The sequence below is a fragment of the Elephas maximus genome, chromosome 19 (genome assembly GCF_024166365.1).
Source record: "Elephas maximus indicus isolate mEleMax1 chromosome 19, mEleMax1 primary haplotype, whole genome shotgun sequence".
Lineage (NCBI taxonomy): Eukaryota > Metazoa > Chordata > Mammalia > Proboscidea > Elephantidae > Elephas > Elephas maximus.
The window spans coordinates 26,815,839-26,843,196 of record NC_064837.1 but is presented as its reverse complement, the minus strand read 5'-3'; the positions used below and the strand labels follow the sequence as shown (position 1 = coordinate 26,843,196).

Genomic DNA, 27,358 nt, shown 5'->3' with positions numbered 1-27,358 from the left:
AAGAGCCTTCCTCTTTTTTGATGACCCTCTATTTTACCAAGCACGATGTCCTTCTCCTGGGACTGGTCCCTCTTGATAACATGTCCAGAGTATATGAGACAAAGTCTTGCCATCCTTGCTTCTAAGGAGCATTCTGGCTGTACTTTTTCCAAGACAGATTTGTTCATTCTTCTGGTCGTTCATGGTATAGTCAATATTCTTTACCAATGCCATAATTCAAAGGCATCAATTCTTCTTCTGTCTTTCTTATTCATTGTCCTGCTTTCACACACGTATGAGGTGATTGAAAATACCATGGTTTGGGTCAGGTGTACCTTTGTTCTTAAAGTGACATCTTTCCAACATTTTAAAGAGGTCTTTTGCCGCAGATTTGCCCAATGCAATATGTCATTTGATTTCTTGACTGTTGCTTCCATGGGTGTTGATTGTGGATCCAACAGATTGGCTTATAAAATAAAGAATATCACCTGTGAGTGCTGCACACCTTTAAAAAGTCATCTACATGAAAGCAAAGGATCAATAATTACTCTAAAGCAAAGATGGAAGTGTAAGGGGACAGGGAAACTAGGTTATCGGAAACAGAACATTCAGAATGGAACTGAGAATGTTGACACATTGTGAAAAATGTAACCAATCAACTGAGCCATCTGTGGGGTAATTGTTAAACGGGAACCTAATTTGCTGTGTAAACTTTCACTGAAAACACAGCAAAACATAATTTTAATTAAAAAATAAAAAACAGGTGCTAATCCAGCCTGGGGTTTTTCTATAGATAAACTAAGAAAAAGGGGATGGAGGGACCTGTAGATGAAAAGACTTCAAAGACATATCAACTGTTAATGGGCGTAGGGTTTATTTTTGGAGTGATAAAAATGTTCTAAAATTAGATTATAGCGATTATTGCACCACTCTGTAAATATACTAAAAAACACTGAATTGTACATTTTAAATGGGTGAATTTTATGGTATGTAAATTATATCTCAACAAAGCTATTTAAAAAAAAAAAAAAGCCTTATCAATTTTTTTTTTTTTAAATGAGCATAACTAAGGCAAATGGTTAACTTGCTTGGCTACTGACCAAAAGATTTGAGGCTCAAGTCTACCCAGAGTTACTTTGGAACAAAGACCAGGTGATGTACTCCCAAAAAATCAGTCGCTGAAAATCCAACGCAGCACAGTTCTACTGTGACTCATATAGGGTTGCCACGAGTTGGAACTGACTCAATAATTTGTTTGGGTTGTAAACTACTTTGGCCAGGAATGCATATTTGGGTGATAAAACTAGAAACATGAGGAAGCGATTTCTGTAGAAGTCAGGATGGTGGTGGTTCCTTCTGGTTGGAGAGAAGGTTTTGTAATTGCGACAAGGCACGTGAAAGGGCTTCTTGAGTTAGTAGCAATATTTTATTTCATGACCTAAGCGGTAGGGACAAAACTGTTCATCTTATAATAATTCATTAAGCTGGACATGTGTAGTTTCCTTTATCCGTTTTATTATACAATAAGACGATTTTTAAAAACAGGGAGAATCAAGAGGGAAATGATGCCCTGAGGCAGACAGAGTCTAATCCGGCCCCCTGAGTACACCTCTTGGTATTCACGCCCTTGTGTAATATCTCTCTCTTGAGTATGGGCAGGGCCTGTGACTTGCTTTTAATTAACAGAATATGGCAAAGGCTTGTACATGATCATGTTATATAAGATTGTACCGTCCACCTTGCTAAGAGATTCTCTCTCCCTTGCTGGCTTTCAGAGAGCAGGGCAGTCATGTTACAAAATGTGGTATTAAACTGAAGGCAGCCCTCAGCCAACAAGAAACTGAGCCCCTTGGTCCCACAACCCACAGGCACTGAATGCCAACAACAACCATGTGAGCTTGGAAGCAGATCCCTCCTCAGTCAAGCCTCAGATGAGACCGCAGCCCCAGGTGACACCTTGACTGTGGCTTGTGAAACTCTGAAGCAGAGAACTCAACTAGTCTGTATCCTCACTCCTAATTTAATCCCTGTGAGATAATAAATGTGGGTTGTCTTAAACTGATAAATTTGTGGTAATACTGTTACACAACAATTGATAACTAATATACACCCCTTGGAAACCCTGGTGGCATAGTGGTTAAGAGCTATGGCTGCTAACCAAAAGGTTGGCAATTCAAGTCCACCAGGCATTCCTTAGAAACCCTATGGGGCAGTTCTACTCTATCCTATCCCTATAGGGTCACTATGAGTCGGAATCAACTCAACGGCAACAGGCTTGGTTTTGGATATGCCCCTTAACTTCAGAAGTGGGATTCTTGAGTCAGACTGCTACCGTGCTTGAAGGCAGGGAGACGGACCAGGAAACTACTGTGTTTTAGCACCGGAGGGGCCTTTATGTCTTTACTTGCTTTATTATCAGCGAGTTTGTAGGATGTAAGCCATATAGCCAGAAGGCGGGGTGCAGAGGATAGGAAGCAGAGATCTCACACTCATACAGAAGCTTCTCCTGATTAGCCGCTGCATAGAAGGCAAGCTTCTTCCCCTCCAGGTCTAGCCAGATGCCCACGACCCCAGGTTTGTCTGAGCTGAGGACAAGTTCTTTCGCCATGTGCCATGCACAGAGCCGACTAGTCCCCATCCACTCCACACACCAGGAGTCCCTGGTCCGTCCCAGGATCTGGTCACGGTTCATCTCCCAGGAAGCTACCCCAACTGCCCAGTGGCTACACTGCTGAGTGTCCACTTCCCAGTAATGCTGCCCAGAAGAGAGGGCCTGGGAACATAAGACCTGGCAGGCCTTAAACCTCTCACGACTCCAGGGATAGGATTGTGGCCAGTGAGACACAGTTACTGTCCGGAGATCCTCGGACACCTCCAGGCTACAGGAGAGGCTCCTCAGGTCAAAGGTTGGATGGATGGCCCCTGGGGAAGAAAACAAGAACCCATGCTAAGAGGTCCTCAAACAGCAAAAATCAGCTTTGTATCTTTGGGTGTGATAGTGCTTTACTCAGATTGGCACTGAAATCAGGACATCAGCTTGCAGTTTTATATACACTCCCATGCTGTTCTATTAAAAGTGCCACTTTCCCACCTTGATTTCTACCTACCCACCAGCCCTCTTCCACAGAGCCCTCTCTGAATCTCACCCAGTGAAAAGTCATCTCTCGCTTTTCCCAGCAACCCTAGTGCTTTACCTCTTCTCCTCTTATCATACCACCTTCTACCTGTAGTAGTGATTTAGTCCATAGCAGTCCATGGTTGTTTACAACTTTCCAGTTAAGCTTAAGCTTCCTAGTGAAGAACCACATCTTGTTCATTTTGCACGTTTCACACTGTTTCCTACGGGGCGGGTTCACTGGTGGTTCAGTGGTAGAATTCTCGCCTTCTGTACAGGAAACCAGGGTTCTATTTCTGGCCATTGCACATCATGCACAGCTACGACCTATCTTTCAGTGAAGGCTTGAGTGTTGCTATCATGCTGAACAGGTTTCAGCGGAGCTTCCAGACTAAGACAGACTAGGAAGAAAGGCCTAGAGAGCTAATTCTGAAAAATCAGCCAGTGAAAACCCTATGGATCACAACAGCCCAATCCCATTGTGCATGAGGTAACCATGAGTTGGGGGCCAACTTGATGGCAGCGAAAAACAACAACAACCAGCAATAACTCCTCTAGGTACTTTACGTACATTCACTCATTCAACCCTCATGACAATCTCATAGGGGAGGCACTATTATTATCTTCATTTTACGATGAAGGAAGTGAGGCACTAAAAGATTAAGTTACTTGTCCAAGATCACATAGCTAGTGAATAGAGGAGCTGAGATTCAAGCCCAAGCAGTCTGGCTCCAGGACCCATGCTCTTAAGTTCTACTCCATACTGAGAGAGCAGTAGTAGCTAAGCATGCTGGAGGATAGGCAGTTGGCTGTAAGCTGTGACCCCAGCATGGGTGCCCAAAGGTTGCCTGGTCTCATGGGTATGGCTTAGTCTGGAATGTGGGAGTTCTCAACCTACCTCACCTTTATCATCAGCTCCCCATGTGGTGGGACCAGGGCTGGGCAAAGCAGATTTGGGGTCAGTAAGCCAAGGAGTGCTAGCCACAGGGACATGGACACGGCCTGTCCTCCATGCAAACACACCACTCTCTGCAGCAGGCCAAACCCAAGTTTTAAGCAAACCACATACTTACACTGAGCAAACCGGGAGGCCTTCCTGGGTGCAGGGTGGTTCTGGTCTGGCAGTGGGCGTGATGAGGTAGATGGAGTTTCCAGGAGTTCCACTAAGCAATCAAAATATTGAGGGGAAAAACTCCATCAGAAAAAGACAAACAAAAGGTATGCAAACATTGTGATCAGGGCACATGACTTGTCTTCCTCATCTTTAGCACATTTTTCAGTGTCAGGACTTGATCAAGCAGAACTTCCAGCCCATGTATGTCCAGCCACTCTGGGCTATTTCACTGTCTGTTTCCCAACTAAGCTCTAAGCCCCTTGCTGGCAGAGCCCTTGTTCACCTCTATGTTCAAGTCCAGCATCAGGTACATAGGAGGTGACTGATGCATATTTATTAAATAAATTAACTAAAAACTGTTCCAGGGGATTGCAGCACCCTGATACCCAGGATTTCTATGATCCCCGTACCGATGCTTTAAATTGTCTTTATATCAACTGGGTAACAGGAGTTGATGTGAGATTCACCTCCACCACTGACACTACCTCATCCCCACTCAGTGTACTAAAGTTTAATTGTCAACTTAAAGCAACTGTGTGTGCTAGATTGCAATGACCCTACTAGCTGGAAGAAGGGAAAGCGAGGGAAGCTCCGAAGTGGGGACTTTGAAGGTGAAATCTTCCCCCATTTATATCTTGAAGTGAGAGCAGCATAAAGTGAATCTAAATCAGAAGAAACAATAGACCCAGTCTAGGGTGTGGGTTGCACAGGAGAGTGGGAGCGTGGCTCCTCAAAAGAGCGTTCTCAAAATTCAGGTGGGTGCCACTGTTCTCTTTACCTGACTGGATTAACATAATTAACACATTTAATTACAGTTTTAAGAAATGTTTGCAAGACCTGCTAAACTTACTATTTTTTAAACTAAAACAATTTTCCCCCTATTTATTAGGAAAATCAGCTATACTTGAATAGTTCTTATTTTTAGAATACCTTGAGAAAAATTATATTACAACAGAAAAAGTGAATGCTGATATAAGCTATGGACCTTAGTAATAATGTATCCATACTGTTTCATTAATTGGAACAAAGGTACCACACTAATGCAAAATGTTAATATTAAGAGAAACAGTGCGGAGGGGGAGGGGACATATGAGAATTCTTTCTGTGCAATTTTTCTATAAATCTAAAACCGCTCTAAAAAATAAAGCGTATTGGCGGGGCCAAGATGGCGGACTAGGTAGACGCTACCTCGGATCCCTCTTGCAACAAAGCCTCGGAAAAACAAGTGAATCGATCACATACATAACAATCTACGAACCCTGAACAACAAACACAGATTTAGAGGCGGAAAACGAACAAATACGGGGAAGCAGCAATTGCTTTAGGAGCCTGGAGCCAGCGTCCCAGTCAGCGGATTTTCTGGAAAAACTAGTTTCCCAGTGATGGCTCAGAGACAGCAGTCCATATCAAACCACATAAAGAAGCAGACGATGACAGCTTCTACAACCCCCCAAACAAAAGAATCAAAATCTTTCCCAAATGAAGATACAATTCTGGAATTATCAGATACAGAATATAAAAAACTAATTTACAGAATGCTTCAAGACATTAGAAACGAAATAAGGCAAACTGCAGAAAAAACCAAGGAACACACTGATAAAACAGTAGAAGAACTCAAAAAGATTATTCAAGAACATAGTGGAAAAATTAATAAGTTGCAAGAATCCATAGAGAGACAGCATGTAGAAATCCAAAAGATTAACAATAAAATTACAGAATTAGACAACGCAATAGGAAGTCAGAGGAGCAGACTCGAGCAATTAGAATGCAGACTGGGACATCTGGAGGACCAGGGAATCAACACCAACATAGCTGAAAAAAAATCAGATAAAAGAATTAAAAAAAATGAAGAAACCCTAAGAATCATGTGGGACTCTATCAAGAAGGATACCTTGCGTGTGATTGGAGTCCCAGAACAGGGAGGGAGGACAGAAAACACAGAGAAAATAATTGAAGATCTCCTGACAGAAAACTTCCCTGACATCATGAAAGACGAAAAGGATATCTATCCAAGATGCACATCAAACCCCATTTAAGACTGATCCAAAAAGAAAAACACCAAGACATATTATCATCAAACTCGCCAAAACCAAAGATAAAGAGAAAATTTTAAAAGCAGCCAGGGAGAAAAGAAAGGTTTCCTTCAAGGGAGAATCAATAAGAATAAGTTCAGACTACTCAGCAGAAACCACGCAGGCAAGAAGGGAATGGGACGACATATACAGAGCACTGAAGGAGAAAAACTGCCAGCCAAGGATCATACATCCAGCAAAACTGTCTCTGAAATATGAAGGCAAAATTAAGATATTTACAGATAAACACAAGTTTATAGAATTTGCAAAAACCAAACCAAAGCTACAAGAAATACTAAAGGATATTGTTTGGTCAGAGAACCAATAACATCAAACACCAGCACAACACAAGGTCACAAAACAGAACGTCCTGATATCAACTCAAATAGGGAAATCACAAAAACAAATTAAAATTAATTAAAAAAAAAAATGCTCATAACAGGGAATCACCGAAGTCAATATGTAAAAGATCACAATAATCAAAAAGAGGGACTAAATACAGAAGGCATAGAACTGCCATATGGAGAGTGATACAAGGCGACACAGAACAATACAAGTTAGGTTTTTACTTAGAAAAACAGGGGTAAATAATAAGGTAACCACAAAGAGGTATAACAACTCCATAACTCAAGATAAAAGCCAAGAAAAACGTAATGACTCAACAAACATAAAGTCAAACACTACGAAAATGAGGATCTCACAATTTACTAAGAAAAATGTCTCAGCACAAAAAAATATGTGGAAAAATGAAATTGTCAACAACACACATAAAAAGGCATCAAAATGACAACACTAAACACTTATTTATCTAAAATTACGCTGAATGTAAACGGACTAAATGTACCAATAAAGAGACAGAGAGTCACGGACTGGATAAAGAAACACGATCCGTCTATATGCTGCCTACAAGAGACACACCTTAGACTTAGAGACACAAACAAACTAAAACTCAAAGAATGGAAAAAAATATATCAAGCAAACAATAAGCAAAAAAGAAGAGTAGCAATATTAATTTCTGACAAAATAGACTTCAGACTTAAATCCAACACAAAGGATAAAGAAGGACACTACATAATGATAAAAGGGACAATTGATCAGGAAGACATAACCATATTAAATATTTATGCACCCAATGACAGGGCTGCAAGATACATAAATCAAATTTTAACAGAACTGAAAAGTGAGATAGACACCTCCACAATTATAGTAGGAGACTTCAACACACCACTTTCGGAGAAGGACAGGACATCCAGTAAGAAGCTCAATAGAGACACGGAAGACCTAATTACAACAATCAACCAACTTGACCTCATTGACTTATACAGAACCCTCCACCCAACTGCTGCAAAGTATACTTTTTTTTCTAGCGCACATGGAACATTCTCTAGAATAGACCACATATTAGGACATAAAACAAACCTTTGCAGAATCCAAAACATCGAAATATTACAAAGCATCTTCTCAGACCACAAGGCAATAAAACTAGAAATCAATAACAGAAAAACTAGGGAAAAGAAATCAAATACTTGGAAACTGAACAATACCCTCCTGAAAAAAGACTGGGTTATAGAAGACATCAAGGAGGGAATAAGGAAATTCATAGAATGCAACGAGAATGAAAATACTTCCTATCAAAACCTCTGGGACACAGCAAAAGCAGTGCTCAGAGGCCAATTTATATCGATAAATGCACACATACAAAAAGAAGAGCCAAAATCAGAGAACTGTCCCTACAACTTGAACAAATAGAACGTGAGCAACAAAAGAATCCATCAGACACCAGAAGAAAACAAATAATAAAAATTAGAGCTGAACTGAATGAATTAGAGAACAGAAAAACAATTGAAAGAATTAACAAAGCCAAAAGCTGGTTCTTTGAAAAAATTAACAAAATTGATAAACCATTGGCTAGACTGACTAAAGAAATACAGGAAAGGAAACAAATTACCCGAATAAGAAACGAGAAGGACCACATCACAACAGAACCAACTGAAATTAAAAGAATCATATCAGATTATTACGAAAAATTGTACTCTAACAAATTTGCAAACCTAGAAGAAATGGATGAATTCCTGGAAAAACACTACCTACCTAAACTAACACATTCAGAAGTAGAACAACTAAATAGACCCATAACAAAAAAAGAGATTGAAACGGTAATCAAAAAACTCCCAAGAAAAAAAAGCCCTGGCCCGGACGGCTTCACTGCAGAGTTCTACCAAACCTTCAGAGAAGAGTTAATACCACTACTACTAAAGGTATTTCAAAGCATAGAAAAAGACAGAATACTACCCAACTCATTCTATGAAGCCACCATCTCCCTGATACCAAAACCAGGTAAAGACATTACAAAAAAAAAAAAATTACAGACCTATATCCCTCATGAACATAGATGCAAAAATCCTCAACAAAATTCTAGCCAATAGAATTCAACAACATATCAAAAAAATAATTCACCACGATCAAGTGGAATTTATACCAGGTATGCAAGGCTGGTTTAATATCAGAAAAACCATTAATGTAATCTACCACATAAATAAAACAAAAGACAAAAACCACATGATCTTATCAATTGATGCAGAAAAGGCATTTGACAAAGTTCAACACCCATTTATGATAAAAACTCTCACCAAACTAGGAATTGAAGGAAAATTCCTCAACATAATAAAGGGCATCTATGCAAAGCCAACAGCCAACATCACTCTAAATGGAGAGAACCTGAAAGCATTTCCCTTGAGAACAGGAACCAGACAAGGATGCCCTTTATCACCGCTCTTATTCAACATCGTGCTAGAAGTCCTAGCCAGGGCAATTAGGCTAGACAAAGAAATAAAAGGCATCCGGATTGGCAAGGAGGAAGTAAAATTATCTGTATTTGCAGATGACATGATCTTATACACAGAAAACCCTAAGGAATCCTCCAGAAAACTACTGAAACTAATAGAAGAGTTTGGCAGAGTCTCAGGTTATAAAATAAACATACAAAAATCACTTGGATTCCTCTACATCAACAAAAAGAACATCGAAGAGGAAATAACCAAATCAATACCATTCACAGTAGCCCCCAAGAAGATAAAATACTTGGGAATAAATCTTACCAAGGATGTAAAAGACCTATACAAAGAAAACTACAAAGCTCTACTACAAGAAATTCAAAAGGACTTACTTAAGTGGAAAAACATACCTTGCTCATGGATAGGAAGACTTAACATAGTAAAAATGTCTATTCTACCAAAAGCCATCTATACATACAATGCACTTCCGATCCAAATTCCAATGTCATTTTTTAATGTGATAGAGAAACAAATCACCAATTTCATATGGAAGGGAAAGAAGCCTCGGATAAGTAAAGCATTACTGAAAAAGAAGAAGAAAGTGGGAGGCCTCACTCTACCTGATTTCAGAAGCTATTATACAGCCACAGTAGTCAAAACAGCCTGGTACTGGTACAACAACAGGCACATAGACCAATGGAACAGAATTGAGAACCCAGATATAAATCCATCCATGTATGAGCAGCTGATATTTGACAAAGGACCAGTGTCAGTTAACTGGGGAAAAGATAGTCTTTTTAACAAATGGTGCTGGCATAACTGGATATCCATTTGCAAAAAAATGAAACAGGACCCATACCTCACACCATGCACAAAAACTAACTCCAAGTGGATCAAAGACCTAAACATAAAGACTAAAACGATAAAGATCATGGAAGAAAAAATAGGGACAACCCTAGGAGCCCTAATACAAGGCATAAACAGAATACAAAACATTACTAAAAATGACGAAGAGAAACCCGATAACTGGGAGCTCCTAAAAATCAAACACCTATGCTCATCTAAAGACTTCACCAAAAGAGTAAAAAGACCACCTACAGACTGGGAAAGAATTTTCAGCTATGACATCTCAGACCAGCGCCTGATCTCTAAAATCTACATGATTCTGTCAAAACTCAACCACAAAAAGACAAACAACCCAATCAAGAAGTGGGCAAAGGATATGAACACACACTTCACTAAAGAAGATATTCAGGCAGCTAACAGATACATGAGAAAATGCTCTCGATCATTAGCCATTAGAGAAATGCAGATTAAAACTACAATGAGATTCCATCTCACTCCAACAAGGCTGGCATTAATCCAAAAAACACAAAATAATAAATGTTGGAGAGGCTGCGGAGAGATTGGAACTCTTATACACTGCTGGTGGGAATGTAAAATGGTACAACCACTTTGGAAATCTATCTGGAGTTATCTTAAACAGTTAGAAATAGAACTACCATACAACCCAGAAATCCCACTCCTCAGAATATACCCTAGAGAAACAAGAGCCTTCACACAAACAGATATATGCACACCCATGTTTACTGCAGCTCTGTTTACAATAGCAAAAAGCTGGAAGCAACCAAGGTGTCCATCTATGGATGAATGGGTAAATAAATTGTGGTATATTCACACAATGGAATACTACGCATCGATAAAGAACAGTGACGAATCTGTCAAACATTTCATAACATGGAGGAACCTGGAAGGCATTATGCTGAGTGAAATCAGTCAGAGGCAAAAGGGCAAATATTGTATAAGACCACTATTATAAGATCTTGAGAAATAGTATAAACTGAGAAGAACACATACTTTTGTGGTTACGAGGAGGGGAGGGAGGGAGGGAGGGAGAGGGTTTTTTTTACTGATTAATTAGCTGAAAAGAACTGCTTTAGGTGAAGGGAAGGACAACACTCAATACATGGAAGGTCAGCTCAACTGGACTGGACTGGACCAAAAGCAAAGAAGCTTCCGGGATAAACTGAATACTTCAAAGGTCAGCGGAGCAAGGGCGGGGGTTTGGGAACCATGGTTTAAGGGGACTTCTAAGTCAATTGGCAAAATAATTCTATTATGAAAACATTCTGCATCCCACTCTGAAATGTGGCGTCTGGGGTCTTAAAAGCTAACAAGCGGCCATCTAAGATGCATCAACTGGTCTCAACCCACCTGGAGCAAAGGAGAATGAAGAACACCAAGGTCACACGACAACTAAGAGCCCAAGAGACAGAGAGGGCCACATGAACCAGAGACCTACATTATCCTGAGAACAGAAGAACTAGTTGGTGCCCGGCCACAATCGATGACTGCCCTGACAGGGAGCACAATAGAGAACCCCTGAGGGAGCAGGAGATAAGTGGGATGCAGACCCCAGATTCTCATAAAAAGACCATACCTAATGATCTAGATGTGACTAGAGGAATCCCGGCGGTCATGGTCCCCAAACCTTCTGTTGGCACAGGACGGGAACCATCCCCTAAGACAACTCATCAGACATGAAAGGGACTGGACAGTGGGTGGGAGAGAGATGCTGATGAAGAGTGAGCTAATAATATTAGGTGGACACTTGAGACTGTGTTGGCATCTCCTGTCTGGAGGGGAGATGGGAGGATAGAGAGAGTTGGAGGCTGCCAAAGTTTTCACGAAAGGAGAGACTGGAAGGGCCGACATTAGAGGGAGAGCAAGTGGGAGTAAGGAGTAAGATGTATATTAACTTATATGTGACAGACTGACTTGATTTGTAAACGTTCACTTGAAGCTCAATAAAAGTTAATTAAAAAAAAAAGCGTATTAAAAAATTTTTAAAAACTATACATGATGTACAGTCTGTAAATATTGACTATTAAACAAGACACTGGTCACTATTAAAGAGATGAAGAAGTTTTATAATATATTAATCTCTGTGGGTATAAACAGGATTGCTTACCCACTGATGTGACAGGCTTTGTAAAAGAAAAAAAAAAAAATGATGTTTTCATTAAGCAGTTGATTTTATAGAAATATCTGTGACATAAAATTAATTGCTAAGCCATTTCTTTATAACAGAGTCTAAAGAATCTTGTTTTTCTACTAAAAGAAGAGAATAAAAAACAGGTTTTTTATGCCCAGTTTCCCTTGGGCATTTTAAATAATCCAAAATTTTAGGAACAGGTCTCTTATAGCACTATCCTGTTTAAGTAGAATTGCTTTGTATAAACTTTCTCCCCCCAAATTAAATTTATATTGCAAATAATCACCCTTCCAGGGAAAACTGCATCCAAGTGGTTCTTAAAACTTTAGTCGGCATCAAACTCCCCCAGGCATATTGTCAGAAATGCAGATTCCTGGGCCCACTCAGAGATACTGATTCACTAGTCTGGGACTGGGCCCTGGAATCTGCCTTGTATTAGTGCCCCCAGAGAGTATGATGTCAAATCCTGGGCCACACCCTGAGAAACACTGTTCAGTTTAGGTTGTGTGATTTCTACAGCAGCTCCTGGTGTACTTATGTAAGGTTACAAAGTCACTGTGATGCTACAAAGTCATTGTGATGAGGTAGTCAAATCGTTTGACAGCTGTTAAAGGGCTGACTTGAAGAACTCGTCTATTGTCTTAAAAACGATCTCGTGGAAAATTCAGGGAATGATGTTTTAGGACGTGGGAATATATCCAGATATTACATTTTAAAAATATTTCTGATTGGCCCAAATAATCAAAAACAAACTAACCACAGATGAAGAACCATATTGTACTTGCTAAGACATTCATAGAAAAAATTGGATTTATAAAAGTGCTTAAAATGTACACTTAAAGAATCATAGAAATTGATAACTTTTTCCAAGAAATTATGTTTCTCCAGTTAAATAGAAACATTTTAAGGAGAGCAACATTATTTAAATATAAAATGCTATAACAGATATGTCTCTAAAGTTATGCTATGTAAATCATATCATTTCAAGTGATATGGGCACAGGCCAGAATAAACTCCAAATGGATCAAAGATTAAATGTAAAACATGAAACCAAAGATTTAAATACAAAATATAAAAGTACAGACACACACACAGAGCAAATTCCTTTATAAACTTGGGGTAGTGAAGGTCTTTCTAACTAAAACATAAATCTAGAAGCCATAAAGCAAAGACTGATGAAACTTACTACATAAAAAAATTTTCAAGTCTACATGACATTATAATCAAAAGTAAAAGGTAAATGACAAATTGGAAAAAAAAATTGCAAAGAGCTCCTAAATATCAATTTTAAAAAGACCAGTGATGCAACATATAAACAGATAATTCATGGAGAAATGCAAATTAAAAGTACAGTAAACTGATATACAACTTTTTTTTTTTACCCATCAGATTGGCAAAAAACTACAAATACACTCTGTCGAGTGTCTGTGAAGACACACACTTCTTTAAAATTTGTAAACTGGTATAACCCAACTGGAGGTCAATTTGGCAATGTGTATCAAAATTACAAATAAATTTACTCTATGACTCACCACCTTTACTGGCAATTTAACCTACAATTACATCTGCACCCATGTGAAATGATGTATAAACTCAGTTATTGGCTTCAGCATTGTCTGTGATAATAAACAACTGGAAATAATCAAGCATCCATTGTAGAAGGTTGGGTAAATAAATCTTGGCATATCTGTAAACTGGAATACTATGCAACCACAAAAGACAAAGCTCTCTAAGTACTGATTTGTAAAAGTATCAAGATCTACTGAGTAAAAAATAATGGAGGGGGGAGATGATATATTCAAACTCTATACTTTCTGCATAATTTTTCTGCAAACTTAAAACTGTTATAAAAAACAAAGCCTAATTAAGAAAAAAAAAAAAAAGAAAGAAAAGAAGCAAAATGCAGTGTATAAAGTATGCTGCGTTTTATATTAAAAAAAAAGATTGGGAGACATAAGAATATAAATTTGTATATTCTTGGATTTGCAGAAGGAAATCCTGAATGGATACTCAAGAAACAAACAAGTGTTTGAGATAAGGAATTCGGTGAATTGGGCAGGAGTGGGACAGAGACTTTCACTGTATACCTTTTTATACTGTTTTGATTTTTTAATAAAAAATTTTAAAATTAATTTTAAATTTGTATAAAAAATGAATTTCACTAGAGAATCCAGCCTAAATTCAGAATCACAGAGGAGCCAGGAGGCCTCTTACTTCTCAGATTAAGTACAAACAGCCTAAATTTGGGAACAACTAGTAAACTGCTCTCTAATCATTTTCCTTAAGAAACTTTTTTCCAGTGAATCAGGTTTTTCCACTTAAATAAGGCATGACATTTTAAGCAAAGCAACATCATTTAAATATGAAAATGCTAGAGGAGATGTCTCTAAAGTATGTAAAACAGACAATGTCTAGAGCCAGAGGCAGAGCCACAAGACCAGAGCTAATATTTGAAGGGCAGACAGACGTTCACTGCTTTTCAATCAAGATTCTGGGGGAACAAGGGAACCAATAAAATCAAGGCAAAAATGTTCCTTTCTACATTGTTACTGTTTACCACTGCCAAGCACTGCCATCAAGTCGATTTTGACTCATAGCGACCCTATAGGACAGAGTAGAGCTACGTTGACATATTCCCCAGAAATTATATTTTAATAGAATTTATAAGAACTATTTACAATGTAGGCCTCCTGGGTGGCAAAAGCAGTTTGAACTCGACTACTAACGAAAAGGTTGGCAGTTCAAACCCCCCTCAGCAGCACTGAGGAAGAAAGGCCTGGCAATCTGCTTCTATAAAGATTTCAGCCAAAATGGGCAAAGGATATGAACAGGCACTTGACTAAAGACATTCAGATAGCTAACAGATAGATACATGAGGAAATGCTCAGGATCATTAGTCATTAGAGAAATGCAAATCAAAACAACAGTGAGATACCATCTCACTCCAACAAGGCCAGCATTAACCCAAAAACAACAAAATAATAAATGTTGTAGAGGCTGTGGAGAGACTGCAATACTTATACACTGCTGGTGAGAATATAAAATGGTATAACCACTTTGGAAATCGATTTGATGCTTCCATAAAGATAGAACAACCACACGATCTAGCAATCCCACTCCTTGGAATATATCCTGGAGAAATAAGACCCCTTACACGAATAGATTTATGCATATCCATCTGCACTGCAGCATTGTTTACAACAGCAAAAAGATGGAAACAACCTAGGTGTCCATCAACAGGTGAATGGATAAAACAATGGAATGCCACAAAACAATAAAGAACAACAATGAATCCGTGAAACATCTCATAACTTGGAGGAACCTGGAAGGCATTTAGCTGAGTGAAATTAGTCAGTCACGAAAGGACCACTATTATAAGGCATGAGGGGTGCTCACTAACTACATATTAGACAAGAATTATTTTAGGTGAAGGGAAGGACAACACACAATACAGGGGAAGTCAGCACAACTGGACTAAACCAAAAGCTAAGAAGTTTCCTGAATACAACCAAACACTTCAAGGGACAGAGTAGCAGGGGCAGGGATCTGGGGACCATGGTTTTGGGGGAAATCTAAGTCAACTGGCATGACAAAATGTATTAAGAAAATGTTCTGCATCCCACTTTGGTCAGTGGTGTCCAGGGTCTTAAAAGCGAGCAAGAGGTGACATTTCCGATCAGCGTCTGATCTCTAAAGTCTACGTGATACTGCAAAAACTCAACAACAAAAAGACAACCCAATTAAAAAATGGGCAAAGGACAGGAACAGACACTGCACTAAAGAAGACATTCAGGTACCTAACAAATACATGAGGAAATGCTCTCGATCATTAGCCATTAGAGAAATGCAAATCAAAACTACAATGAGATTCCCTCTCATTCCAACGAGGCTGGCATTAATTAAAAAAAAAAAAAAAAAACACAAAATAATAAATATTGGAGAGGTTGTGGAGAGACTGGAACACTTATACACTGCTGGTGGGAAGGTAAAATGGTACAACCACTTTGGAAATGAATTTGGCACTTCCTTAAAAAGCTAGAAATAGAACTACCATACGATCCAGCAATCCCACTCCTTGGCATATATCCTAGAGAAATAAGAGCCTTTACACAAACAGATATATGCACACCCATATTCACTGCACTGTTTACAACAGCAAAAATGGAAGCAACCAGGGTGCCCATCAATGGACGAATGGATAAAGTATGGTATATTCACACAATGGAATACTATGCATCGATGAAAAACAATGATGAATCCATGAAATATTTCATAACGTGGAGGAATCTGGAAGGCATTATGCTGAGTGAAATCAGTCAGTTGCAAAAGGACAAATATTATATGAGACCACTATTATAAAAACTGAAGAAACAGTTTAAACAGAGAAGAAAATATTCTTTGATGGTTACAAGAGGGGGAGGGGGGTATTCCCTAATTAGACAGCAGTCAAGAACTATTTTAGGTGAAGGGAAAGACAACACATAATACAGGAGAGGTCAACATAACCAGACTAAACCAAAAGCAAAGAAACTTCCTGAATAAACCAAACACTTCGAAGTCCAGCGTAGCAGGGGCAGGGGTTTGGGGACCATGGTTTCAGGAGACATTCCAGGTCAATTGGCATAATAAAATCTATTAAGAAAACATTCTGCATCCCACTTTGGAGAGTGGCGTCTGGGGTCATAAATGCTAGCAAGTGGCCATCTAAGATACATCAATTGGTCTCAACCTACCTGGAGCAAAGGAGAATGAAGAACATCAAAGACACAAGGTAATTATGAGCCCAAGAGACAGAAAGGGCCACATAACCCAGAGACTACATCAGCCTGAGACCAGCAGAACTAGGTGGTGACCAGCTACAACCGATGACTGCCCTGACAGGGAACACAATAAAGAATCCCTGAAGGAGCAGGAGAGCAGTGGGATGCAGACCCCAAATTCTCATGAAAAGACCAGACTTAATTGTCTGACTGTGACTAGAAGGGCCCCAGAGGTCATGGTCCCCAAACCTTCTCTTAGCCCAAGAAAGGAACCATTCCCAAAGCCAACTCTTCAGACAGGGATTGGACTGGGCTATAAGATGGAAAATGATACTGGCAAGGAGCGAGCTTCTTGGATCAAGTAGACACGTGAGACTATGTGGGCAGCTCCTGTCTGGAGGGGAGATGAGAAGGCAGAGAGGGACAGAAGCTGGCTGAATGGACACTGAAATACGGGGTGGAGAGAAAGAGTGTGCTGTTTCATTAGGGCAAGAGTAACTAGGAGTATATAACAAGGTGTATATAAATTTTTGTATGAGAGGCTGACTTGATTTGTAAATTTTCACTTAAAGCACAATAAAAATTAAAAAAAAAAAAAACTCCATGAAATAAAATATTAAAAAAAAAAAAGCTAGCAAGTGGCCATCTAAGATGCATCAATTGGTCCCAACCCACCTGGTGCAAAGGAGAATGAAGAACACCAAAGTCACAAGGAAAATATGAGCCCAACAGACAGACAGGGCCACATAAACCAGAGACTCCAACAGCCTGAGACCAGAAGAACTAGATGGTACCCAGCTACCTCCAATGAGTGCCCTGACAGGGAACACAACAGAGAGTACCTGATGGAGCAGGAGAAAAGTGGGGTGCAGAACTGTAATTCTAGTAAAAAGTCCAGATATAATGGTCTGACTGAGACTGAGGGGACCCCAGAGGACATGGCCCCCAGACTCTCTGTTAGCCCAAAACTAAAACCATTCCCAAAGCCAACTCTTCAGACAAAGATTAGTCTGGACTATAAGACATAAAATGAAACTGGTGAGGAGTGTGCTTCTTAGCTCAGGTAGGCCCATGAGACTAAGTGGGCAGCTCCTGCCCGGAGGCGAGACGAGAAGGCAGAGGGGGAGAGACGCTGGCTGAATGGGCATGGGAAATACAGGGTAGAAAGGAGAAGTGTGCTGTCACATTACAGGGAGAGCAACTAGGGTCACGTAACAATGTGTGTGTAAGTTTTTGTATGAGAAACTGACTTCACTTAAAACACAATTAAAAAAAAAAAAAGTTTACAGCCAAGAAGGAACAGTTCTGCTCTGTGTAACACATGGGGTCATCATGAGTCAGAATCTACTCCACAGCCACAGGTTTGGTTTTCTGGTTTATTTATGATGTGCTTTGTTAATACAGATCTTTACTAGTTAAAAATTAAAAAGTGACCTGTTCCTGAACCTCCTCAGAAAGACTACATAGATGAGTAATAAGCCAGTGAAATCAGGTCAAGGTTCTGAATTTATGAGGTCTCAGAAAATGGGTCCAGGTCTTGAGTTTCTATTAACAGCGTTGATACATCACATCTGTCATGGATTGAACTGAATCCTCCAAAAATATCTGCCAACTTGGTTAGGTCATGATTCCCAGTATTGTATGATTGTCTACCATTTTGTCATCTGATGTGATTCCCCTGTGTTGTAAATCCTATCACTATGATGTTAATGGATTAGTGGCAGTTATATTGATGAGATCTACAAGATAGTGTCTTAAGCCAAACTCTTTTGAGATATAAAAGAATGAAGTGAGCAGAAAGACGTGGGGACCTCATACCACCAAGAAGCAAGAGCCAGGAGGATAACACGTCCTTTGGACATGGAGTCCCTGTGCTGAGAAGCTCCTAAGTCTAGGGGAAGACCAATAACAAGCATCTTCCTCCAGAGCCAACAAAGAGAAAGCCTTCCGCTGGAGCTGTTGCCCTGAATTTGGACTTTTAGCCCACTAGGCTGTGAGAGAATACATTTTGCTTTGTTAAAGCCATCCACTTGTGGTATCTGTTTTTTTTTTTTTTTAGATGACTAAGACATCTCCGGTGCTGTCCAAAAACTCCTTACATCAAAAACACCTCAGCGTGCTCCTATCTCATTTTCAATACCACAATAATAATGCAGCTGGGATCTGGGATCCTGTCCCAGAGAACAAGGCCCTGAAGCACTTTGCCATTCTCCCCCAAGTTCCCATAACTAATCCTCCTTCCCAGCAAAATCAACTCACCCTGTGTTTGTTTTTCAAAAGCCTCTTTCCACGTGAAGTTTTCTCGTAATTTTTCCTGGATTTCTTCGAGGGCATGGAGAACATCTCTCATTTTTCCCTCAGATGTGTTGGAAGTCACTAGCTTTGGAGAAGCCAAGGAAAGGTCCACCCCACTAGAAAAAGCCTATTGATTAATCATAAAAATAAATATAAATAAATGAAAGTCCCTTATGGAATCCATCAAATATTATATTCAAGCTCTGCCATCCATCTAAAATTTTTCATTTACCTCCTAACAAGTTTTTTAAAAACATAATAAGGCCCCTCCCCCCAGAAAAAAACAGAAATGGAAAACATATTAGGTCCTTAAAATATATACATTGAAAACTATCTGGAAAAAGATATTAAAATTGATGTTAATTTTTAAAATAAAAGTTCAAAATATTAAAATTTAATATATTAAAGAGTAGTTATTTCTGGGTGGGGGGGTTATGGATAAATTTTTTTTTTTCCTTTAAACCGCTATGTGTTTTCTGATATTTTGTGCAGTGAACATGGATTTCTTAGATGATACCTGCAAACATTTAAAAATTTTAGGCCCATCTCACAGGGGCTTTACAGAATTAATAATATAGACAGTCACTGAAATAAGCCACAGAGGCCAGAATAATCTTCCCACGACTGTTGTCATTATACCATGCCACCTCTTAAGAGTCAACATCAACATCCAGACTGCTTTCCGGGGCCTCTATCACACGCTCCTCGTTTAAATTCCACCTCACGTCCTGCTATTTCCCAACACAGCCTCTCATCTGCTCATCGGCATCCTTCTTTCCCAACTTCACCTGCGCCTTTTCTATTTCCCACTCTTTTCACCAATAATAGTAGTAGTAGTGTTGTTGTTGTTGTTGTTAGCTGCCATAGAGTTGGGCCCCTGCCTCATGGCGACCTGCCCCCAACTCATGTTGACCCCACGTACAACAGAATGCAATGCTGCCCGGCCCTGCACCATCCCTACCATCAGCTGCAGGTCAGACCATTGTGATCCTAGGGTTTTGTTGGTTGACTTCCAGGAGTAGATTGCCAATGTTATTGAACTGTTCATGTAGAAATTGTGAATGGACACAGGTTTGGCTGTGTATATTGCCACCAATAACAAATTTTTTGTACATTTTTTTTAAAAGTAGATTTTCAGGACTTTCTTCCTAGTCGTCTTAGTCTGGAAGCTCTGCTGAAACCTGTTCAGCATCATAGCAACACGCAAGCCTCCGTTGACAGACGGGTTGTGACTGCGCATGAAGTGCACTGGCCAGGAATCAAACCCAGGTCTCCTGTGTGGAAGGCAAGAACTCTACCACCAATGCCTTATAATAGTAGTATTAAGCACCACTTCTGAGTGCTTTCTATATGTTGGGTACTGCTTAGCTCTAATTTGTGTAACAACCTTTCAAGGTAGGTTTTATTATCCCCATTTTATAAAACAAAAAATTGAGGTCCATGGTGATTAAATTGCCAGTTAATTATATCCTACGTTTTCCCATTGCTTTACAGCTTTTTATACAAGATCTTTTTTAATGCTCACCACAAACCAGTGGGATGGATCTTATTCCTATTTTACAGTTAGAAACCTGAGGCTCAGAAAGTCAGACTCTCAGACTTTCCACCCCTAACACATTGTATCCCTGAAGACTCATTTATTATTTATTCACTCAATGTGCCAGGAACTGTGCTAGCGCCAGGGGATACAATGGTGAATGAAATAACAAAAGCAGCCAAGGTCCCCCACAACTACCACAGCCTCCACCAGACTGAGTCCAGCATAACTAGATGGTGCCCATCTACCACCACTGACTGCCCTGACAGGGATCACAAACGAGGGTCCCAGACAGAGCTGGAGAAAAATGTAGAACAAAATTCTAACTCACAAGAAATGACCAGACTTCTGGCCTGACAGAAACTAAAGAAACCCCGAGAGTATGACCCCCAGGCACCCTTTTAACTCAGTAATGAAATCACTCCTGAGGTTCACCCTTCAGCCAAAGATTAGCCAGCCCCATAAAACAAAACGAGACTAAATGGGAACACCAGCCCAGGGGCAAGGACAAGAAGGCAGGAGGGGTCAGGAAAGCTGGTAATAGGGAACCCAAGGTCGAGAAGGCGAGAGTGTTGACATGCCATGGGGCTGGCAACCAATGTCACAAAACAATGTATATTAATTGTTAAATAAGAAACTAATTTCTTCTGTAAATCTTCATCTAAAGCAAAATAAAAAAAAACAAAAAACAGTCAACGTCCCTACCCTCATGAAGCTTAGAGACCAGTGGGGAGTGGGGATCAAAAAAAAAAAACTCATTGCCGTGGAGTCAATTCCAACTCGTAGCGACCCTATAGGACAGAGCAGAACTGCCCCATAGGGTTTCCAAGGAGCACCTGGTAGATTCGAACTGCTGACCTTTTGGTTTACAGCCATAGCTCTTAACCACTACGCCACCAGGGTTTCCGGAATAGGGATGGACATCAATAATTAGGACACAAATCATTATAAAGGTGTAACTGTGATAATTGCAATAGATAAAAGGTACCTGGAATTATAAAAGCCTCCAATATCCACTGCCGTCGAGTTAATTCTGACTCATAGTGACCCTATAGGACAGAATAGAACTGTCCCATAGGGTTTCCAAGGCTGTAAATCTTTACGGAAGCAGACAGCCACATCTTTCTCTCGCTGAGCAGCTGGTGGGTTTGAACCGCTGACTCTTCCATTAGAAGCCAAGCGCTTTAACCCCTGTGCCATCAGGGCTCCTAAGAACCTCCAATAGGGGAAAATCAGTCAAGCCTTCCTGAGGAAGTGACATCTAGCTGGGGTCTGCAGGATGAGCAGGCATTACCCAGGTGACAGGGTTGAAGGAAGAGCATACCAGGATGTGCTCCCTATGGTGGGAGGAAGCAAGACACTAGATGGACCAACGCAGGAGGTGGAATGTGGGAGGTGAGACTGGAGAGACAGACGAGGATAGATCCTATAGGGCTTTGTTGGTCCTGTGAGGATTTTGGTCTTAATCCTAAGGAAAAAGACATCACGGGAGTGTTTTTAGCAGAAGAGTAACATGATCAGATTTGTTTTTGAGAGGATCACTGTGATGGTGGTGAGAACAGAAGAGGGGGTAAGAGTGGAGCACTTAGGAGGCTATCAAAGCAATCAGGTGAGACATGATCATAGGCTTGGATTAGAGAAGTCTCAAAGGAGCTCAACAGTAGTAAACAGATTTGAGAGATGTTTAGGCAGTTCTTGGAGCTACCAAACCTAGTGCTGTCGAGTCGATTCCGACTCATAGCGACCCTATAGGACAGAGTAGAACTGCCCCATAGAGTTTCCAAGGAGCACCTGGAGGATTCGAACTGCCGACCTTTTGGTTAGCAGCTGTAGCACTTAACCACTACACCACCAGGGTTTCCTCTTGGAGCTACAGTAGGCTACATATTGGGGGTAAGGGTGGGGGTGACACGAATGGCTCCCAGGTTTCTGTCTTGTGCACTTGGAAGGATAATGGGGCCAGTCACTGAGATGGGGAGTCCCAGAGGAGGAACAGTTTGGGACACGTTAAGTGTAATGTGCCTTTGAGATACTCAAAAGGAAAAGATGAGAAGGAAGGTACCAGCCTAGACCTTAGAGAAGGATCCAGGATGGAAGTGTTTGTGCATACAGTGGTAATTAAAACCATGGGTGTGGGAAGACCACTTCAGGGGAAGAGAAAGGAACCTACAACTAAGCCTTGAAGAATTCCAGCATTTCAGTGCTGAGCAGAAAGGGTAAGCCTGCAAAATAGACTGAGAAGGAGCAGGTGGAGCTGGAGGGAGGACTGGGAAGCTTGTGTTTTGGAAGTTAAGGGAAGAGAATGCTTCAAGAAGAAAGGTGCAATCAATTGTGTTGAAGGCTGCTGAGAGGTCAAGAATCAGAGTGTCTGCAGGATTTACTTGGAGGTCACTGGTGATCTTAGAGCTTGGTTAGGTGCAGTGATGAGGTAGAATCTAGCTCAAAGCTTCTGGACCTCACTTCAAGTACTCCACGATTCTGATCATCTGTCTTTGGTAATAAAGAGGACAATGAAAGATTGAGATGTATTGCATCCCTCAACTCAAAATATATTCATGTTGTCCCAGTTGGAAGGCACCCTTTGCTCATCCCCCTCGCAATCTTTTCCTCTCCAAGCTAACCATACCGTGCCCAAGATGGTCAGTTCATTGTCTGCCTCAGATTGTGAGAGGGATCTCTGATTCTGAAGGCTCCTGGTGATGTCTACAAGCTGCTCCACCAGCTCTCCCAGCTCCCGACCAACTTCTGTGATGCTCCTCTGTGCTGCTGCCTTTAAAAGAGCAAAGATAGAACATAAAGCTGGACCCAGCATCCAGCACTGGACAGTGGCAGCCATAAACACTGGGTAAAGGAAGTAGGCAAGGAAGGGATGAAAGAACTAACTATTGTCCAGAAAATGAGCAGGTAGACCTTGCTCATTCCCGTTTCCCACTACTGATCTCCCAGTGGCCATAACAGGGAACCCTAGTTCATCCATGGGATGGGGATGGGAGTGAAGTGTGAAAGGAAACTTGTGGGTTGCTTTATGCAGGGGAAGTCAGAGGGGAAATGGGGTGAGAGAGCCTGGATTTGGCAGGGGTAGATGGAGGCTGAGAAGGTGAGTGGTGAAGCAGAAGGCACAAGGCTCAGGTCTGAGCTGGACTCTTGGCTATGGCTCATCCTGTGACCTCAACTCCCCCCCCCCCCCCACCTTCAGGAGTAAGAAGGATCTACCTAACCATCCATTGTAAAAATATCTTGGAGACTTTAAAGTATTACGCAGATACGAGCTCTTTTTGACATCCTTCACATTAAAAAAAAATTCAGATGAGAGTGCTAAACAACTCCACGCCAAAGAGCTTATTCTGCTGAGCTGTCTGGTTGGGGTGGGAGCAAGTTTGCAGCCAACACATACTGACAACGCCATCAAGACCTGGTGACATCCACGGAAGGCTGGACCCAGACCTTAAATGGAAAACGGTGGTCCGCTGTAGAGTCACAGAAATACAAGATGTTCATCATCCAACTCTAAATAGACCAGGTTTTTTGTTTAACTTTGGGCATTTTCCTTTTTAAAAAAATCATGTCGGAACTTCAAAAATCTTTGACCCAGAACCTTTTTTCATCTCTAAGAAGCCTAGATGTCCTCTCAGATAACATGTTTGGAACCCAGACTCAGGCTATTTTACAGAGGGAGGTGACAGGCCACCGGTAACACTGCTCGCTCTTAAGTTTCCAAGCCCCAGTTTTCAGGTACCTGGAACTCTGGAGTGGAGCCCTTATCCAGGCACCTGAGCTAATTCAAAACATTAAAAAAATAAGTGCATTACTTTTTACATCATAAAAGAAACGTACACTCATTGTACTGAATTTGAAAAACACAGAGAATTAATAAAGAAAATATGTTTTTACATCCTCCCATGTCCTGCCAGTCAAAGAAAATCACTTCAATTTAAAAGCCAATGTGAAGCGTATTCAGTCACCAAAAGCTATGTTCACGAAGAGTTTTAAGGACCCGAGGGATAATTCCGTGTTTATACCCAAAAGGAAGATGTACAATGTAGTCTCAACTCTGTTTGAAAAGGGCGCGGAAAAGCTGAAAAGAAATGGAAGTAAGGCCAGGTGTACAGCAGCTAGGTTGACAGTCGGTTCTACTTTTCCGAACTTTCCAAAGATTCGCCAAAGAGCGGGTTCTACCTTTAGACTGAGAAAGTTAACGTAAACATAGAAAGGATAAGGATGTTGGAGGGAAGAAGAGCCGAAAGGGGAGAGTGGGAAGGGGCGCTGGGAGGAGGAAGGCGGAAGGCGGCGCGGCAGGCTGCGGGCCAGGAGAGCCCCCAGGGCCGCCTCCCTACCGGCAGGGCTGCAGGGCGGCGCCGGGAGGCCGGGGCCGGGCCGGGCGCGAGCTCGGGGCCAGCCCCGCGGCCGCCCTCCTCCAGCTCGCGCACCGCCCGGCTGTACTTGTCGGCCAGGTCCTGCAGCAGCGTGTTCTTCCGCAGCGGCGGCTTCTGCGGGGCGCCCTCGCGGCAGGTGGGGCAGGCCCAGCGCGGCTTCTCGGCCCAGGAGCCCCACAGGCTCTTCAGGCAGGAGCTGCAGAAGCTGTGGCCGCAGGGCAGCGTAACGGGGCAGTCGAGCAGCCCGCGGCAGATGATGCAGCCCAGGTCGTCCTCGTTCAGCCACACCGGGATGGCCGGGCCGGAGTCCAAGCCCGCCATGGTGACGGCGGCCAGGCGCGGGGGCGCGGAAGTCAAGGCCCAGCTGGGGACCGGCCGCCCTCCGCCACTTCTCCTCTGGCTCCTCCCCCGCTCTTCCTCTCCCGCCTCCAGCCTTCCTGCTGCCTGGTCCCCTCCTCTCTCCCATCCTCCACTTTTCTTCTCTCCAAAAAAGAAAAAAAAGTGGCCCTTGAGTCGATTTTGACTCCTGGCGACCTCTTGTATGCAGAGAACTACCTTCCGTAGGGTTTCCAAGGCCGTGACCTTTCAGAAGCAGATCGCCAGGCTTGTCTTCCGAGGCGCCTCTAGGTGGGTTCAAACATTAGTAGAGCGCTTAACCGTTTGCACCACCCGGGGATTCTCCTTCTGTCCAGTCTCCCCGAAAGCTGGCTTAGTTTCTCCACTGCCCAGCTCGCAGCGTCTCATGCGTTGAGCCGGCCCTAAGTTACTGCCTCCCGTACTGGAGAATCAGCTGATCCCCAAATCGCTAGGAACTCACTGATGTCTCAAAGGCTCCCTATAGTTTGATGTCCCCATTAAGACATAACCTGGACAACTTTTGGGAGAAGGAAAAAGAGAGGATTCGATTCAACAGCTCACTTACGAGAATGCGCCCATTAGGTGACATCTAACCCCTCTAGCAAGTGGTGAGGAAATAAGAATTACCCGGTACCCATTAGCTAGGAAGCTCTTTAAAAATACCAAAGTTTGCACCCGACCCCAGAGAGTCTGATTTCATTGTCTGAGGTGGAGCACCAGCATGGTTTTTTTGTTTGTTTTTTTAATCGCTATTAATATTTGGTGGGGGTTTATTAATATCACACACAAGTAACATTTTGCTGAAGGTAATTCAGAAACGGTTGGGTAGTACATCACAGGGAACTGCCAGAAATTCAAGCCAGATTCAGAAGAGGATGTGGAAGGAAGGATATCATCACTGATGTCATATGGATCTTGGCTGAAAGCAGAGAATACCAGAAAAAATGTTTACCTGTGTTTTATTGACTATGCAAAGACATTCGACGGTGTGGATCATAACAAATTATGGATAAAGACAAAGATTAGGCAGGATTGTAAAACAAACAATAACATATGTGAGGAATATACTTCTTAGTTCAATCAAATATATGAGACCAAATGGGCAACTACTGCCCAAAAGCAAGACAAGAAGGCAAGAAGGGACAGGAAAACAGGACAAATGGACAGGAGGAACCCAGGGTGGAACGAAGAGTGTTGTCACATTGTGCGGATTGCAATCAATGTTACAGAACAATATGTGTATAGATTTTTTGAATAAGAAACTAACTTGAGCTGTAAACTTTCACCTAAAGCACAATTTTAAAAAGTTGGGGAGGGGGAATGCAAAACAGAATTTCAAATTCTCATGGATTCCAGGTTTCCTGGAGCCATGAAGGTTGGATGAACTGCTGAAGCTATTGCCCTGAGATAGTCTTTAAGCCTTAAACCAAAAATATCCCCAGAAGTCTTAAAACCAAACAATAGTTTAGCTTAACTAGTAAAAAATGTCTGCCTTGAGCCTTATACTCTTTTAAGGACTATCTATATGGGGTCAAATTGACAACAGCAACTTGAAAAATTAGATAGGAACCTTAGAGGGCAGTGAAGTTATTTTAATGGGGGAGGAATAACTCAGAAAAGGAGGGTGAGAATGATTGCACAACTTGAAGAATGTAATCAATGTGAAACTGTTGAATTGGTGTAATTTTTACTATGTATGTTCTCAACAACAAAATAAATAAAAAAGAAATTTTCTTTGATCTAAACCTCCCTTTAGCTACTACTTCTCCATTTCACAGCCAGGGTTCTTTGAAAGAGTTGGTTAACCAGTTGTCTTCAAACTTTTTTTTTCTTGGGCACCTCCTAAAGGTTTTATGCAAAAACATATAATGGTTACAAAAAAAAAAAAAGGATTTTTGTTTTCTTTATGTTGCGGTGTAATCCATACCGAAGGCTGTGGTCTTTGATCTTCATCAGTAAGTGCTTCAAGTCTCTTCACTTTCAGCAA

General features: G+C 41.3%; 1 protein-coding gene across 1 annotated transcript; it reads right to left on the bottom strand.

Moving 5' to 3' along the window:
- Nucleotides 1-25,436, bottom strand: RNF135 (ring finger protein 135). The gene is made up of 5 exons (XM_049859019.1): nucleotides 24,976-25,436; nucleotides 23,268-23,411; nucleotides 19,069-19,231; nucleotides 4,168-4,257; nucleotides 1-2,901 (listed from the first exon to the last, which is right to left on the bottom strand). Exons 1-5 carry the CDS (start codon nucleotides 25,333-25,335, stop codon nucleotides 2,372-2,374), a joined length of 1,287 nt encoding a protein of 428 aa, XP_049714976.1. The 5' UTR covers nucleotides 25,336-25,436; the 3' UTR covers nucleotides 1-2,371.
- Nucleotides 25,437-27,358: the final 1,922 nt, after the last annotated feature.